This window comes from Rhinolophus hipposideros (assembly GCF_964194185.1).
Source record: "Rhinolophus hipposideros genome assembly, chromosome: 6".
In the NCBI taxonomy this organism is placed as follows: domain Eukaryota; kingdom Metazoa; phylum Chordata; class Mammalia; order Chiroptera; family Rhinolophidae; genus Rhinolophus; species Rhinolophus hipposideros.
In genome coordinates, this window is record NC_138052.1 from 32,859,984 (window position 1) to 32,879,954 (window position 19,971).

The following is a 19,971-nucleotide window of genomic DNA, read 5'->3' on the forward strand; positions in this document are numbered from 1 at the left end:
ATGCTTCGATTCTCAAAATAGTAACACGTAATGGCCACTGACTAAATTGGCAATTGCTTGTCTGGTATTGATTTGCAGGAGACAAGCTACTAAACTTACTCAGCTACAGTTTCCTGCTTTGTAGTTTCTTCTCCAGCATTACTAGACACTTCACCACTTTGATCCTGACCAGCAGGCGTACTAGTAAGTTGTGCTTGTTCTTCAGTTGAAATTGTTACTGTGTTTTCATTATCTACAACAGTAGCAACAATTGAAGTAACTTCAGGCTCAGGAACAACTGGAACAGTTCCACCCACAGTATTGGAAGCAGAGGTGGAACCACTGGCATTGGCTGCAGCAGCAGCTGCGGCTGCGGCTGCTGCTGCTGCAACAACAGCAGCTGCTGCTTCTGCAGCAGCCATGGTGCTCATTGTGGTCGGAATTTCTGTTGTAGGGACTGGTGCTGACGCTGTGCTGCACTCTTCTTGCTTACTATAGATGAAAAAGAGAAAACCGGTCATTTCATTACCAATAACCACAAAGCCAAATACAGCTAGTTTTCAATTATCATTGAAACAAATAAACAAGGGAAATGCTTAAAAAGGAAAAAAGGCAGTGCTGCCAAACTATTAAGTCGTTCAAAAAATTAAAACTGCAGAAAGAAAATGGATTTAGTTAATTTATAGCAGACATTTGTGATACTGTTGATAATATTTATTATAGGCACTCAGGCAACATTTTGCACTTCCCAAGTCTAATTGTTTTCATTTACAAAATGCCCTATTAGATTGCATTATGTCAAAATCTGACCTACACCATGTTTCTACAAGAATTTTAAATTTCACCCATTTCACCCATTAAAAGAAAAACCTGAATAGATGTACCGTGTTTCACTGAAAATAAGAGCTAACCAGAAAATAAGCCCTAGCATGATTTTTCAGGATGACATCCCCTGAACATAAGCCCCAATGCATCTTTTGGAGCAAAAATTAATATAAGACCCGGTCTTATTTTCAGGGAAACATGGTATATGGATATAATCATTCATTCCCAAATTAACTCAAACCAAATTTTGGACTTTCTTATAACAATCATCTTAACTTATAAATGATGCAGCACAAATTTAAATAATCACTGTCTAGTCAAGCATCATTTGTGTTATCTTCAGTAAATATCCCTCTTCCCACCCCCAAATCCTCCAAAGACACCAAGCCATCAGGTCTAACATGTTAAACAATCTTTATGCAGATAGTTAAAACAAGAATATTTAGGAGATAAATTTGTAAATAGGTATAGATGTTTAAAATTGCTTACCTGCTTTCTTCAGCTTTGATCATTGCTATTAAAGAAAAAAAAAAGTTATGTACTACATAGTTTTTAAATACAATCACTGAAAACAAACTTTAAAGGAAATAAAGAAGTTTCATTCAATAAGATTTAATTTATCAAAAAAAAAAAAATCAATACTTTTACAGAGCAAAGACTTGCTCCAAAGTTCCAGGACAGCAATTACAGAAAGAAAACAAATTTAAATAGTTTTTAGGAAAGTTTTTCCCCATATTGCTGCTTTCCCAAAGATTGCTAGCTACTGCAAAAACTCCCTGAAAGTATTTGCATAACTCTGGAATAAAATAGTATATTCCCCAAAGATAAAACTATTTTATAAGTCATTAAATTCAAAACAGGATCAAATACGTATTTTGAAATTCCAGCACCTACATACTACCATTGACAGGTAGATAAATAGTTATGCACACCAACTATTCATAGTAGGGTTGTATCAGAAATGAGCTTGATAGGCCTTTACATTAATAAACTGGGAATCCACCTATCTATAATATTATTAGCCAATGCTAATATAGAAATTTAAATTCAGCTTTAAAGATTTGCACTCGATATTTCAGCTTTCTAATGTAAACTTTTTTAGGGGTAACAAAAATATTTGGAATCATCACGGAATGAGGTGCTTCATGAAGTGATAATATAAGCTTAACTGAAAATATTTTAAAAACAATCATTTCTGAAAATTTGTTTAGGATGGCTGATAAAACACACTAGAGGGGTTTATCATTATTAATATATATGAACATACTTTTCAGATACAAATGGTCATCTAAGATACAACGATCACCTAAGCTAATGAGGTGACACGGGGAAAAGTAAATAGACTTAAGACCATAGTGCCTTTAAGTTTTTATTCTTTCCTGTCAGATGTTGTGCCACATTGCAGACTACTTTATTAGTCCCATTCTTCTACAGTCTTGCTTTTGACCTGATAATAGTTTATGACACCAGATTCTATTAGAAGTGAAAGTAAAAGAACTAAATTCTCAATTCTTACTCATAATCTTTGCTATTTTAAGTCCTGGGTTTCATATTAGGTAGTATTTCTACATTTTAAGGGGTATTTTGAATAGTTGAGAATGTTTAAAATTTCTCCCTTTGTAAGAGAGGCATGACATCTTGCTTACCTTAATTCTCCCATAACAAACATAAGGGCTATTTTGCCATGTTGTGCTAATATTAAAATCAGCATTAAATGCATAGTCTTACAATCTATTAAAATTTAAACCTAGGATTCAAAATTCTCTGTGATTTCCTAAATGGGTTCAGTCACATTCCATGTATGCACCAACACTCACAGCTATATTTAGAAATTTTGTACATGATGTCCTTGTTCAATTTGCAATGGTAAATAATTTTTAAAAATCAGAGTACAACTTGAAAAGCTACAAGCTCATTTATAATATAACCCTTAAGGGAAAGGAATTCTTTGAATTAGATTTCTCACTGCAGATTTTATCCAATTGTGGTTAGTGAACATTAGTGACATACTCTAAAAATTGTTAAATAATGACAGAAAATGAATTATCAAAGCAGCTCACCATGCAGGTTTGATTTTGTAATAAGACTTCCAGCAACAATGGTATTCTGGTATCCTAGTTTCAATGGAATCAAATCAAATAAAAATCTATTTAAAATCTATAGAACTGAGATCTAGAGCAACAAGAAAATAAGAGCCCATAAAACTTTATACCACTTAAAATGTTCAAATATTTAATTAAAACAAAATAAGGCCTTTGAACAATCCTATTTATTAAGGATTGTTTCAGTGTGAATGACATATGTATGTATAAAATTAACATTAAGGATTATTTTTTTCTGTTTTACCTTCAAGATCCTCAAGTTCTTTAGGTTTGGCCCAGCGGGATTCTTTTGTTTGAGAATTATAATAGTAAGGCTTCCCAGAGTCAGATTTGTACTCTTTCCAGGGGCATTTAGATAAAAGTTGCTGAAGGAAAATAAAAACCTTTAGTTAATAATAATATACCAGGGTGCCAAAAAAAAAATGTATACACATGACTTGTATTCATCTTTTGTTATAAACATATATTATTACAATTTTAATCCAGTTTTTTCCTTTCTTAAAATGTGTATACATTTTTTGGCAACCTCTATATTTAATATCACACATCATTTACATCACTATTTTTACTAGATATTATCAACTTACACAATTCTAAAGCTTGTGAGATGATAGTATATAGCTGCCAATTACAACATACTTAATAGTGGTGTTAAGATTTGAAAATATTATTTAATCTTTACAATGCGGTAACATTTATACTGTTATTCCAAATTTATACTGTTACTTAGAGAAAGTAACTTGTCTAAGATAATATAGCTATTAAGAGGCAGAGGCAAGATTCAAAACCAGGTCAATCTGAATTTCAAATCCTATGTGCTCTTGCCATTTATATCCCCCGTCACAGGTAAAAATTACCACCCACATTTCACAGACTTCTCAAATACTAATACAAGTATGAAAAACATAAAATTTGGGAAAAAGCAAAATATGGTTTAGTCTTGCTTACGTTTCAGCTTCATAATAAATAATTTATTACAAATCTATGTGAATTACCTTATATAAGGAAACAATATAAGTATGATATACTTAAAATCTAATACATAGAATTGGTTAGGGTAGCATGAGAATGTTATTGAAACCTCAAATGCAGACAAAGTCTTGGGAAAATATATAATTGATAAATCTCACTATGTTAATATTAAAAATATAATAATCTACCAACCTCCCCTCCCAAGTATTGTAGTACATATTATTTCGTATTAGTATGGTGGCTAGAAAATACTTTTAAGTAAGAGGGGAAAACTAAAGATATGTTGCCAATCAGGAAAAAACTTTAGGACTCCAGAGTTCCTTATGTAAAGTACTGCTTACTCAGTTTATTCCTTCAATTTTACTTCCTTATCTGTATATTTTGAATGATAAAACTTGCATCATAAAATTAAAAATACATACTTCTGGGAAGGTATTTTCCAGAGATAGGCAATTTCCCACTCTAAGAGAAGGAAGAAGTTGTAATTTAATTTCATCTCCATTAACTCAACCCCATTTGGAAATTTTAAGAACTCAGTAGAAATCATCCAGCTTTGCTATGAACAGGAAAACAATTTGAAATGTGAATTTAAAAAAATAAAGGGTAGTCAGACAGTCTTTTTTCCTTCCAATTTATTTTTTATATCATCTTTCATAAATTGATGCCACCCAACACGGGTTCCTGAGCAGGGGGAAATTAGTAAATAAAACCAGTCTGTTTAAAAAAGGGAATGAGTTTTGTCTTTTGACCAATTGGTGAGATTTTATTAACCCTTTCCTCTGAATGCCTTTCTGAGATATAAGCAGTACTATCTAGATCAGGGGTGTCAAAACTGCGGCCAACTGTGGTCCGCAATCCATTGTTAATTGACCCACAGCAAATTCCAAAAACATATTTAGTTTACTTAAATAAACCAGGTAAGGCAATACATACTTCACCTCGAGTGAGTAGCCCGGCTGTGTGTGTATTTTACCGCATCTGGCCCTTGGTGAAAAACACTGAAAAAAGTTTGAACACCCCTGATCTAGATATTTAAACACTGAGGAAAAAAACACTTAAAACAAACATAAAAAAGACCCAATCTACGTAACAATCCCTAATTTCCAGCCCTCAAACTTTTACCTCAGCAGGTGTTTTAAGATCATCTGGTTTCTCCCAAGTAGACTGTTTGGTTTCAGTATTATAGTAGTAAGTCCTTCCATCAGGTGATTTATGTTCAGTCCACATTGACTTCTAAAGAAAAAAAAAATTACAAAAACAGTTAAATTACGTAACAGTTTTGACTTGACATTAGCTTCAAAGCACTAAATGAAGAAAAGTATAAAATGGGCACACTTTTGACAGTTTAAGTCATTCAGAATAATTCATCAATGCAAGTAGGGAGATAACTGAAAATCAGACTGTAAATGTACTTAAAAAGCAGTATCGATCAATTCAGGTTTTAGGATCTCTCTATGAAGTCTCAGAATTGTAAGGATATGACTATTCTCCTAAGAACAGTACCTTTGTAATTAAGCACATAAGACAATCTCTCAGCAACACAAATCTATGCCTTATGGGTAAGAGAATACATGAACTAGATGGTAATGTAGTGGTGGACTGATTCATGAGCGCAACAACACAAATCCACAGAATATTTAACATCAGGTTGGATCAAGTTCTAAACTGACATACTGTAAAGACGCAGCTGTCAAAATTAGAAAGGCTGGTTCTGGATGACAATCAGAATTTAATAATCAACAAGGTGAAATTTAACAGAGATAAAATATGAATCCAAATGCCTCAACACAAGATAGGGGAGATAAAGTTTCACATGTTTCATACATTCTATATCAAACTAGCTTGATATAGACTATAAACCAACTATTGGGGTCCAAAAGAACTACTAAGAATCTTCTAAAAGTTCCCAGTAAAACCTAAGGTATCGATAGACGTTAAGCCTCAAAGGTTTGTTAAGAGTTATATATACAAGGCTACCACACACACACAAATGAAGCGCATGGGAGGAAATTCTGAGAGGTGACAGAAATCCATGGCCTTGATTGTGGTGATAGTTTCACAGGTGTATACTTATTCCCAAAACAATACACTTGTACACATTAAATATGTACAGTTTTTCATATCGATCATACCTTAATAAAGTGGTTTTTAAAAAGTAGTTTTACAAGGAATCATGAATGAATGAATTACTTGATGAGATCAAAGGTACTAAGTCCAGTTCTGGCAGATTTTTCAGATGGTTAACAAGTATGCTTGAAAGAGGGTTACACAGATGATCTTTACCACATTTCTTCAAATCTAAGACAAAACATTACAGTACATACCTCTAAGAAAGAAAAAGTAAAAGTACTGTCAAACTATTGCATGCTTTTTACCACTCAGATTTTATGTTAAACTTTTTTGAAAGTATTTATTCTTATTTAGACATTGGTTTTTATGACATTATTTTTGTGAATATATAAAAAAGGAAAATAGGCAAATAAAATTGTGAAGCTATTTCTTAAACTTCACACCGAGACCACTTTTTGTATCAAGAGTTGCTGATGGCCATTATATTTCACACAGTATTCTCTGTGGCACCAAGAATACTGGTAATGTAGCACTTATTTAAAAAGAAAATAAAGTAACTAAAAACCACTGCTACTGGTTCTTAATTTTCTTCTGTACTTATTTAAGGCTGACCAATCTTTCTTTCTTCTTTATCAATTTGTTAAATAGAGCAGACCTACTTTTAATATCTGCTTTGGAAATGTAGCTAAATACATGTGATTCATTGCGTTTCCTACTCTCTCACCATTATCATTTTATTCCTAGCTGATAAAAAGTGTGCTGTGCAATTATTTATAGGATTTTCTTCTAAACCACTGACATTCATTCTTCTGATGTTGGCACTTTTGCTGTTCAATCATGCACAACTAGCCATAACTGCTGCCTGGAGAACAAGAGATCATAAGAAACCATGAATTAGAGAATGCATCCTAATTTCAGACATGTTAAGTGGTAAAACTAAACATACTAATCGAAAACTAACTAACTTAAGAAACATTTGCAAAATGTGGGAATGGAGAACAAGATGACTTAAGGACATAAAGCGATGTGATTTGAACAAAGGTAGATGAGGTGAGGTAAGATCATTTAAAAATATATTTTTCAATTACAGTTGACATACAATGTTATATGTAAGATGATTATTTTCCATAACTTTTGAGAAGAGAGTTAGAGTTAATGTGAAGGAATTATAGATAACCATTAGAAAGAACTTGATAAAATTTGGTAACAAAATGATTGGCCCTTCTTATAGATTCACTAAGTCATTTGGTTACTAAAGAATGAGTTTCTGAATGATGCAGCAGGATAGATAGTTCCAAAGATGTATGAAATTCTTTAACTTGTTCTAGCACAATGTATTATACAAGATAATAATAATCTCTCTGGAACAAACGTTAAATAACTGCTGGAAAATACTAAGCTTGCTGTTATCACCTATTTTAACATCTTCTAATCAAAAGGTGATGCAATTAGATATATATACACAAAAGCTTCAACTATATGGGTAATGCTGTTTCATAAATTAAATGGTGTTTGGATAAAGAGGTTTGTATTTCTTATTTTTTAAGAAATGAACTTCTCAGGATTGCACTATCAAAAGAGAAATCTGTAAGTTCCACAAATGTATTTAAACTTCCCAAGTCACATCTGCTAAAGGGCATCAAGGAAAGAAGTTGTTTACCAGAAATAAACTTAGGAGATGATGGAATGAAACCAAGGGATAAGGTACACTTGACCAAATAATGGGGAGAAAAAGGGAAAGTATACAAACCAGTTAACACAAATAGTAAGGAATTTAATAGTATTCACTATCTATTACTTTATTTGAGTCTTACAGCTACACTACAGAGCAGGTACGACCATTACCCCCATTTTACAAATAAGAAAACCAAGTCTTAGGGGGGTTAATAACTTGTGCAGAGTGATTCAGGAAATAAATTATCAAACTAGAACAATTCAGTTATATCTGCTTCTGAGAGACCACATTTTACTCATGCCAAAATACTGTTTGAAGCTTGCTGTATTCAGAAACAGTCTAATCATCAATAAGATAAATTTCCAATCAACTACTGAATATTAAGCCCGTACTAATTGCTTTGCATCAATTACCACTTAATTCTTTGAGCTCATTACAATACTGTCCCAGCCCAAACTAAGATCCTATTAAAGAACAAAGCTCCAACTCTTTGCATCAAAGAAACAATCGTTTCAGACAGTAATATAAATTCTGTATTAATGCCAAATTCACTTACAGAAATCAATTTTGGAGAAAAATGATTTATCTGGTAATTTTTTTTACTCCTTTTCCTTAAAATGATCTAATCTGAAACTTAAGAAAACTATAATTTATTTTGCTTTTCGCAAATATTTTAAAACAAAAATTTTAAAACAAATATATCTGAATGTTGAGTATAAGATGAAGAACAGCATAAAACATTAATGGATTTATCAACAACTAACAACTGGAAAGTTGTCTTCATAAAATATGACTTATGGCAAGTAGTTATTATTGATAGTCATATTACTGACAGACTAGCCATAGCATAGTCTATTGCTAAATCTTACTTTCTTACAAAATTATTAAGTTGTTAAAATATTCTTTACACTGAATCTTTAGTATTACTTTAAACTTTTGTCACAGATGACACTATTCCCCAAATTATTTTATTACTGACATAGTTATTGTACTAATAAAATACTGTTGACATAAATGGCAGTTTTGGGGAATCAATCAAAAGTTAACATTTTTACAAATGATAAATCAACAATCTATATTTGCAAAATAAGGCATTAAAAATCATTATCCTTAATAAAGAAAAATCCACTACAATCAACAAGAAAAGACAATCTAATGCAAAAATAAGCATGGCTATTTACAACTCAGTACAGATAATTAGATGTTCAACTTCATTATTCAAGGAGCTACACATTAAAATGAAACTTTTTGCTCATCAAATAAATGACAATTAAAGATATTAGTATACAATGGCAAAGGCTGTAAAGAAAAGGGCAATCTCAGGGTACTGTTGGGAATTAAATTAGTATTATTTCTCTGAAGGGCAGTTTACTAGTTCTTATCAAAATTAAAAATGCAAACATCTCTTGATCCTGAAATTTTACTCCACAAAATCCCACTTATAGACTTGCAAAGATGTACAAGGATGCTGTCTACAGGATTACTTGCAATGATAAATAATGAGAGATAATTCAATACGCACCCATAGGAAAACAGTTCAATTATGGTGCAGTCATATTATAGATGTATCTTATGCAATCTATTTGTAACATAATGGAAAATATCTTAGGTATTTTCCATTAATAAATAAAGAGTAAGACATTGCAGCAAATAATATGTAGTGGCAAAACATATATACAGAATATATTTTAAAGGCAAAAAATAGGCATAAAATGTACATATACCAGGGGTGCCAAAAAATGTATACATACACGACTTGTATTCATCTTTCGTTGTCGGTATATATTATTACAATTTTAATACCGTTTTTTCCTTTTTTAAAATATGTGTACATTTTTTGGCACCCTTTTTCAATTTATTTACCTTATTCAATTTATTATTATTGAATAAGTTCAATAATGTATATGTAAGACACATTTATATACACATAAGTATTATTACAATGTATAAGGCTCAACTGAAACTGAAAAAGAAAAAAATTACTAACTCTAAACACTAACTAGGTAGAAAAATCCCCTGACTATTCTAAATAAGGAAAATAAGAAAGTCAAATTATAAGATTAGAAATGAGATAGAAGATAATCACAGATACAGAACAGATTTACAACCAATTTCAAAGTAGAGAGGAAATGATTTCCTCGTAAATTACCAAAATTCAACCCAGAAGGAACACATTACATTTGACTATTCCAATTGCCATAGAAGCAAATGAAAGATACCCAGCCTGATGATTTCACAGATTATATAACCTTTAAAGAGAAAATTGTAATATCATTTCTGATCATAAAGATGAAATGTTCTTAATTAGTAATAAAACTCAACAGAAAGGTATCCAAAAAGAAAAGCAGGCAATGCTACTTATGAATATAAATGTAACAATTTAAATAAAATACTAGGCAAGAGAATTCTCCAATGTATACACTCTGACCAAGTAGAATTCATTGTAGAAGTATAAGGGTGGTTCAATATTGGGAAATCTATAAACTATTTCTACTAACAAAATGAAAAAAGAAAACAACACTGCAATCACACTAATAGATTTGGTATGATCAAACCATATCCTGAAAATTGTGAGAATACACAAGCATTAAAAAACAAAATTCTCAAATAAAAAAAAAAAAAAAGCCTAAATGATAAAGGGTAGTTTATCAAAAAAACAGTAAAAATCATTCTAAAGGCACTTCCATTAAAATAATGACCGAAACATAAGTCTGCCATCAGTATAATTCAACAAATCCAGCATAGCAATAAAATGAAATGATTGGCATGTTAGGAAATAAATTCCCTAGACTTTATGCTAAAGACTAAAATGAAATCTATAAAATTAAAAAAACAAAAAACAAAACCGTATTCTAATTATCCAGGGAATCTGGCAATAATAACTGTCTATAAGATAAATATACAAAAGTATCTGAATTGACAATAACTAGCTGGCATTAAAAATGGAAAAAAAAATTCTATTCATAATATACAAGTTTTTACAAGGCCAAAAAAAAATAAAAGTAAAAATAGCTATGACGGCTGTTTGTTCCACCTAAACAGAGTTTAAAGCAAAAACCCTAATGGACAAAGAGGGACTTGTAGACTGGTAAATACAACATAAATGAATCTTTAATAAACTGCAAAAAATCAATATCTTCTAGATTGTGTTTTCTGATCGTAACGCAAAAAAAGTATACCTTATAAAAAATAAGTCACCCAAAGGCACAATCCATGAAATAATTTCTAGGCTGAACTTCATTAAAATTAAAAACTTCTCCTCTGCCAAAGACAGTCAACATAGTAAGAAGACAAGCCAAAAACTGGGAGCAAAAGACACATCTGATAAAGGATTTATCCAATATATACAAAGAACCCTTTAAACTCAACACTGAGAAAATAAGTAACTCAATTAAAAAATGTACAAAAGATCTGAACAGATATAACCAAAAAGGCATACAGATGGCAAACAAGCAAATGAAAAGATGCTCAACATCATACATTATAAACGATGCAACACAGGATTTTTAAGGCACTGAAACTATCCTGCATGATATTATCATGATGGATACATGTCACTATACATCTGTCAGACTCACAGAATGCATACCAAACCAAGAGTAAACACTGATATAAACTGGATTTTGGGTGGTAATGATGTCTCAATGTATGTTCACTGACTAACACATGTATCACTGTAGTGGCCCATGTTGATAGTAGAGAAGGCTGTATGTATCTGGGAAGAACTAATGGCTCCAAAAAAGTATATTTAATAATAATAAAAAATCCCACATCTGGAAACCAAGAAAAACACAACACTTGACTACCTTTTGATTAAAAAAAATTTGTATTAAGGAAAAAGAAAACAAGATATTGAGAACTGAATGACAATGAAAACCCTGCATGTCAAAATTTAGACAACAAAGTTAAATCAGTACAATAAAATAAGGCTGTCTGAAAACTAGTGAGCTAATAATAAGCACTGAAGCTAGCAAAAGAGCAATAGAGTAACCAAAAAGGAAATGAGAGCAGAAATAAATGTATGAAATTACCCCCGTAAGAAAAAAACAAGATGGCTCTTATGATTTCTAACAATATGCTAAATGATTAAACCTCAACACAATAGATATCTTGGAAAAACAAAATTATTAGAATAAATTTAAAACCAGAATAGGTCAATAACTACTAAAGAAATTGAAACGGTAATCCAAAACCTCTAATCTTAAAATGTGTTAGGTGCAGTCAATTTTTAGTTGAGTACTATCAAGCTGTTAAGTTACTCATCATTTACACAAGTTGTTCTTGGAACAGAAAGAAGGGTTACTGTCCAGACACAAGCAACCTAAACGAGATACAGCAAACTGAATTCAGAAGGAATTAAAAACGTGTGTGTGCACATACACATACCCTAAACATACGTAATCAACAACTAGGGTTCATCTTAGTAATGTAAATATCTCTTAATGTCAGAAAAGTTTTATCTGTGTACTTTTACATTAACAAACTAGAGAAGAAATGTCATGATCATCTTAGTTAATACAGAAAAAAGCATTGGAGAACGTTAAAAATAAGTAGGTACTGAACTTACCAGCAAACCAGAAACAGAAGCTTGAATTTAGTAAGTTATATAACAAAAAGCTATAGTAAACACCATACTTAATGAAGAAATTTTATACGTATTCCCTTTAAGAGAGAAAACAAAGGTGTCAGCTTATTACTGCTACTGCTCACCATAATACTAGAGGTTTTGGCTGACCAAAAAAAAGTAGAAACAGATATGAGAACTAGAAGAAGTTAAAATTGTAGTTATTTGACGATGATAGTATAATATACACAGAAAATCCACTAAGCAAACCTGCTTGATAAATACATGTAAAAATGACTAACAAAGTTTACAGAAAGATTCAATAGCACATCTTATATACCGTATTTTGCCATATATAACGCGCTTTCATGGTTTTGGCCTGAACTTCCAGGGAAAAAAAAAATCATTCGTTTTAATTTTTTAATTCAAATTGTTATTTATTTACACTCAGGTACTGGTTTTTTGTGTTATAAAGGAATTTTAGCATTTATTTCTTAACATATTTATGGTACAAGAAATTTTACGTACCGGTAACAAATTTACAATATCATAGAAGGCCAAGAACTCTACATCGTTGCAAGTTCGTTGTAAGTTCAACAAAACTGATTATCATATTCTAGGGTATTATTTTGCATATAGATATCGTTATTGATTACCAGAGTTACACTTTTCACTCATAAGCATAAATAAAAGAATTAAAAAACTTTACATAGATACAGAAAGAGTACTACCCATGTACATGTGCATCTTTATTTTTCCCTCACAAATTTGGGCAAGTGTGCAACATACATGGCAGAATATGGTAATATCTATAAACTAACGGAATGAAAGCTGTACAAGCCTTTAAGGGAGAAAATTTAAAACTGTTATAGAAGACAGAAAAGACATGACTACCATGTTTACTGATAACTGGTATGATGATTTAATATAAGTATGTCCTTATGACCTATAAATTTAATGCCAATACAATCAAAACACCAAAAATATTTTTTGGATGACCTGACAAACTGATTAAAAAATTATGCAAAAAATATGGTGCAGGTAAAGAGAGTCTAATAAAAAGTCAGGTTTTTTAAATTTTTTTTTTTAAAAACAGGTAAGCCACAGTATAAGATATAGTGCAATATCATTTATAGAAAAAAAATTCATTATATATAGAACACTCTAAAGACTACAATAAAAAAACTGTTCAATTCAGTAAAGTTGCAGGATACAAAATCAATATACAGAAATTAATTGCATTTCTATACACCAACAAAGAACTACCGAAGAAATTAGGAAGACACTGTCATTTACAAATGCATCAAAAAAAAAAAAAAAAAAAAGAAATAAACTTTACCCAGGAGGTGAAAGATGTGCAAACTAAAAACTACAAAATGTTGAAAGAAACTGAAGATGACACAAATAAGTGGAAAAATATTCTGTGCTCATGGATTGAAAGAATATTGTTAAATGTCCATATTATACAAAGTAATCCAGATTCAATGCAATCCCTATCAAAGTTCCAATGTCATTTTTCACAGAAATAGAACACACAAGGCTAAAATTTGTATGGAATCACAAAAGACCCCAAATAGTCAAAGCAATCTTGAGAAAGAACAAAGCTGGAAGCATCATGCTCCCCAATTTCAAACTCCATTACAAAGCCCTAGTTATCAAAACAGTGCGGTACTGGCAGAAAAACAGACACACAGATTAATGGAACAAAATAGAAAACCCAGAAGAAAGTCCATGCATACAAGTCAATTAATTTACAACAAAGAAGCCAAGAATATGTAATGGGGAAATGACACTATCTTCAATAAATAATGTTGGGAAAATTGGACAGCTACATTCAAAAGAATAAACTAGACTACTATGTTACACAATACACAAAATTTAACTCAAAATGGATTACAGACCTGAAGGAGAGACCCAAAACTATAAACTCTAGGAAAACATAGGCAGTAAGCTACTGGATATAGGTCGTGGTGATAATATTTGGATCTGACTCCAATAGCAATGGCAACAAAAGTAAAAATAAGTAAGTGGGAGTACATCATACTAAAAAGCTTCTACACAGCAGGGGAAACCACCAACAGATGAAAAGGCAATCTATTGAATGGGAGAAAATATTTGCAAACAGTATATCTGATAAGGAGTAAATATCCAAAATATATAAAGAACTCATATAGTTCAATAGCAAAAAAACCAAACAATCCAATTAAAAAATGGGCCGAAGATCTGAATAAACGTTTTTCCAAAGCCATACCAGATGGCCAACAGGTACATGAACAGATGCTCAACATCACTAATCATCAGGGAAATGCAAATGAAAACCACAAAATATCACATCTGTTAGAATGGCTTATCAAAAACCAAGAAATAATAAATGTTGGGCAGGATGTGGAAAAAAGGAAACCCTTGTGCATTGTTAGCTGCAAAGTAGACTGGTGCAACTATTATGGAAAAGAGCATAAAGGTCCCCCAGAAAGTTAAAAATAGATTTACCACATGATCCTACAGTTCCACTTCTGGGTATTTATGTAAAGAAAACAAAAACACTAACTTGAAAAGACATATGCACCCCCATATTCATTGCAGCATTATGTACAACAACCAAGATATAGACATAAAGTGTCCAACAATGGATGAATGAATAAAGAAGATGTGGTGTATGTGTGTGTGTATTTATACACAATGGAATACTATTCAGTCATAAAAAAGAATGGAACCTTGCCATTTGTGAAAACATGGATGGACCTTGACGGTATTAATGCTAAATGAAATGCTTGTTTTCTCAGACAGAGAAAGGCAAATACTGTATGATTTCACTTATATGTAAAACCTAAACAAAACCAACAAAAATGCTCATAGATATATGAACAGATTGGTGGCTGCCAGAAGGGGAGTGGTGGAGAGTAGACAGAATGGGTGAAGGGGGTCAAAACATACAAAATTTCAGCTATAAATGTCAAGGGAATATAATGTGTAGCATGATGACTATAATAATACAATACTGTATAGTTTAAAGTTGTTGAGAGAGTAAATCTTAAAAGTGCTCATCACAATTAAAAAAGAGAAAATTTTAAAAATAATTTGTATGGTAATGGATGTTAGCTAAACTTACTGTGATCATTTCACAATATATATAAATACTGAATCATGCTCTATACCTGAAACTAATATAACGTTACATGTCAATTATATCTCAATTAAAAAATAAAATAAAGATGAAGAACTTGAAAGGAAAAACACCCACACAAAAAAAAGATACACAAAAAGTTTCATAAGTTTTTCCCAATACACAAATGTCTTAGGACATATATCCAAGTGAGCACCTCTTGGGGAGGGTGGGTAGGTGTGAGTGAAGATGAAGAATAAAAGAAAAAAATGTGAGAGACCCCCCCCCCATAGATCAACGACAATGACCACAATCTGAAGAACACAAATCACTCAAATTTGTGTACCTGAAATCTAAAGAGAATAAAACAACAGCAAGTTTTCAAACAAATACACAACATTTTTGAGTGAAAGTTTAATAGAAAGTATGAAAACGTCAATCCTCCTAAAATTGAAACGAATTAAATATAATCCCAGATAAAAACAGTTTGTCTTTTGAGTGTGTCTTGGGTGTGCATTTACAGATTTCTTTGGGACAGGGACAAGGGAATTCATATGCTAATATCTGAATAGAGCTAAGGGAATAACGAGAAAAAAACCATGAAGACTTGCCTTATTACATGTTAAAGCTACTTCAGTCAGAAAAACTATAATATTGGATTAGAAATAGACAAATGGAAATAATGGAAAAGAAACTTGGAAAAAATGCCAAAATATATAACAAAAAAAGTATTTGAATTAAGAAAAAAAAGATTGATAAGACAATTGACATAACCAAAATATTAATGGTTGTCGTTTCCTCAGGGTGGGAAAACTTAGGGTGAAATTTACTTTCTTCTTTTTAACTTATGTCTGCTTCATTTTCTTACTGGTGAGCCCATTATTCAAATAAGAAAAACATGAAACTATCAGTAGTCAAAAATAAAAACAGGCTCTTATAATGTAAGAATACCAAGTGGATATTTTATAACCTTTCAACTTTTAACACAAAAGATAAAAGAAAGCTTAAAATATTTATATACAGTTCACAATTAAACGTCTTTACCCCCAAATTTAAAATATTAACATAATTGCAATCAATTCACAGCTTTCTTCAATTCCTCATCCATAACATGGGGATAACAATTACTGCAGGGCTGTTGTTTTCACTGAGATTATACATATAAACTCTTACTATTAATCCTTAAGAAAACAAAAAAAAACCTTGAGGCTAAAGAATGGGATTATTAAAAAGAAACGTAAAATAGGTAGGTATCTTTAAGTAAAGCCTCAGGCTTTCATTATTTTTCAAAAACACGAAAAAATGTATAACAGAATACCTATACAGAAGGATTAGCAAAAAGAACTAGAAGATACTATATCTTAAAATCAAGAAAAAAACTGTGGCACAGCAATATAATTTGAATACTTTGTCTTTCTAGCACTGCGTTAAGGAAGGTGCAAGCAAAAAAGTATCTTAAACTGCCATGTATTAGAAAAAAATCTGTATTAGGTTTACAGTAATAAACAGGAGTATATAAATTTTTGTATGTAAAAGAGTACCTTCTAATGTAACAGTTAACTGAAAATTATCAGATTAGTTACTGTGTGCCTCCAAGTTCTGTTTTCCTTCTAATTGTGATGGGTAGAATTCAAATCCTTGTGAAAACTGATCTATAACTGATTCCCATTTCTCTCAAGTTGCTTCAAAATTAGATTTCAAATAAATCAATTTTTCAAGGTTTGCACAAAAAAGAAAAAGAGTTCAACTCAGTAAATAATATTTAACACAGAATTAAGGATCAATATAGTAGGCTAAAGTAGTATAATGAAATATATTCCAGAGGTACTTACTGCACCAGATGTACCTAAAAAAAAAAAAAAAAGAAACAATATTTACAGTGTGGTAAGTCATGCTCTCCTTAAGAGTTTAAAAATATTTATTAATACTATTTCTTCTATCTCATCCCATCACACCAACTATCCTAAGACTGTCCCATATGACCTATGTGCTTGCTTTGTTTCCCACTAAATAAACATCTACAGTGTACGTAATACATTTTCAGAAACAAATGACATTTTGAACTTTCAATCTACAAACTCATTTGGAGCTGGAGCTGGTTTGAGAAGTACTGGCACTTTTGCCTTTTGTTTCTTTTCTTGCTATTATAGGTGTCTATTTTGACTAATTCCTTTTTCTCTGTAATATTACTGAAGTAGAAAAATGACTTGAACATCTGATCCTATCTTTAGATTTCTGGTAACTTCGACTATCTAGGTTCCAGACTTGTGCTGTATAATACAGTATCCATCAGTCACCACACATCCCTATTTAAATTAAAATTTGTATCTGTTTTGCACTAGCCAGATTTCAAGTACCCAATTAATGTGCCTTCTATATTCAACAATACAGATTACAGAACATTTCCATAGTTGCAGAATATTCTGTTAGATGGTACTGTCCTAAACTACTACCTAAAACCCCTTAACACATAGGGGAAATGCACATTAATCACAAAGTTCATATAAATAATTCTTAACTTTAGAAACTAGTAACAAAACCTCATGTAAAAAGAAAACAAGGATGGTACATAAAAAAACAAAGTACGTATGTGTGCACCCGTGTGAGCATAAACACACATGCAAACATACACACAAATATAGAGCAATCAAAGCAAGCTATTATGGACATCCGTGGCATAGCCAAAGTATTTAAAAAGTAATTAAAAAGAAATGTTAAAGTAATTTTCCAGGATTATTTAGGGTAATAGTAATCAGTCCTAGATATATAAATAATCCAAAATATTATTCTAGGTATTTCAGAACATCATTTCAGCTCCAATATTTGTGAAATATCTTAAAAACATGTTTCCTGTAAGCTTCCAGGAAAGCACACAGTGCATTTTAAACACGTTTCTGACCCGTAATATTGAAAACAAAAAACTGTTTTCACATAATCACGGGACAAAGTTTAGCACGCGGAATACTAATTTGTGTGGAACATTGTTTACTCATGCGTAATTGAAGCATTACTAGTATATAGTCACACTAGTGAATGCAAACACTTCTTGGTAATTGGTACAAAAAAATTATCACAGGGTTTATGAACTCCAATGACTACAAGTACCAAGCAGGTTACAAAAAAAAAGACTGAGTAGTAGTACAGAAGGCCAAGAATACATGCTCCATACCTAAAGAATGGAGGTGCTACCCCATTCCATGTTTGCTGAGTACAAATATGGACTCAACCAGTTTGTTTTTTTAATTTTTAAAAATTCATTTTCAATTACCATTGACATACGTACAATATTTATTAGTTTCAGGTGTACAGGACATAAGTGATTAGACATTTATACACCTCACAAAGTGATCACCCCAACAAGTCCATTACCCATCTGACATTGTACACTTATCACAATATTATTGACTATATTCCCTATGTTGTACTTTATGTTCCTGTGACTATTTTTTTTCAGTTATAGTTGCCATTGCGTATTATTTTATATTAGTTTCATGTGTACAGCATGGTGTCAACCAGTGTTTCATTCAAATATTCTCTGAGTATCTACTGTGTTGACAAGGACCGTTACAAACAATGAATGTTTAGATCATCCAATTTTTCAAGACAAATTCAATCTTTGTATAAAAAGATAAATTCAATCTTTCTGTAAAGCCTACAAACTTTAAATGTTAGCAACTATTTATAAAATTTAAAAACACTGTGTAGGCTAAGTTATACCTGCAGACCAAATCTGGTCCCAGAACTCCTGATCTAATACTACGATAATTTCCTATGGATTCAATTATGAATGAATGCTATTCAAATTTCCAATTGCTGAAAAAAAAAAAAAAGACAAAATTCAGGAGCTTTTTAAATAATAAGGCCAAGAGACATTGCTTTCATTCCTCATTAGATTATGGTTACTACTGTTTAAAGGAAGTCTAACATATATATCACCATAAGTGGTATACATACCTGCTGCTACATCCATATTATTTACTCCTGGCTATAAGAAGAAAAGTAAAATTAGTAATATTCACCTTGTTTAAACTATATTTTACATAAGTTCTTCATAAAGAACAATCAGTCTCCTCTATGCATAATTCTTGAGCCAGATTTTTAGTAAGTTGTAGTCTCACTTCCCTGAGCTTGCTATAAATTATAAAAAACATCAATAACCAGGGGCTACTGAAGCTCTTTAATCTAAGTCTTATCTTTATTTGATCATCAATTATATAGATCCACAACCTGCTACCCACAATTCTGAAATTCAAAAAACTCTGAAAACCAAGTTTTTTCAAGTGTGACACCAAAACTCATTATAGTGACAAAACTTGCCCTGAATGAAATGAACTCTTTTTAGTCTTTATCCCATTTCAGCAGGAATACCCATAAGTTCTGCTATAGAAACACTGTGCTAGTAATTATAGGGCACTGCCCATTACCCCATCGGAAATTTTTACGTTAATATATAATACACGTAATGTATTACTTTACCATATGAAAAAACGATTTGAAATATATCTAATCCTAGGGATTTTGGATAAAGCACTGCAAATCTACCACCCCAGTGGTTGTTCATTACAACCATAAGCTAACACATTGCACAAATTTAAATATCATGATGATTTCTATAATATATTGTTATACCACCCAATAAGGGTGATAAGGCTGTTCAAGGATTTTTCTAAGTAATGTGACA

At 31.5% G+C, this 19,971-nt stretch overlaps 1 protein-coding gene across 8 annotated transcripts in view; it reads right to left on the minus strand.

The window, feature by feature from the left end:
• PRPF40A (pre-mRNA processing factor 40 homolog A) overlaps nt 1–19,971 on the minus strand; it is a gene marked incomplete at its 5' end in the record, with an annotated part of 54,919 nt that overhangs the window by 20,564 nt on the left and 14,384 nt on the right. For 4 of the 8 annotated variants that reach the window (XM_081051479.1, XM_081051478.1, XM_081051475.1 and 1 more), the window contains 7 exons: nt 100–471; nt 1,294–1,318; nt 2,865–2,918; nt 3,151–3,271; nt 5,001–5,111; nt 17,123–17,136; nt 19,245–19,275. In XM_081051479.1, the coding sequence (XP_080907605.1) occupies nt 100–471; nt 1,294–1,318; nt 2,865–2,918; nt 3,151–3,271; nt 5,001–5,111; nt 17,123–17,136; nt 19,245–19,275 (728 nt within the window). The remainder of the gene's footprint in view (nt 1–99; nt 472–1,293; nt 1,319–2,864; nt 2,919–3,150; nt 3,272–5,000; nt 5,112–17,122; nt 17,137–19,244; nt 19,276–19,971) is intronic. The other 4 variants (XM_081051481.1, XM_081051480.1, XM_081051477.1 and 1 more) reach the window with 1 other exon arrangement.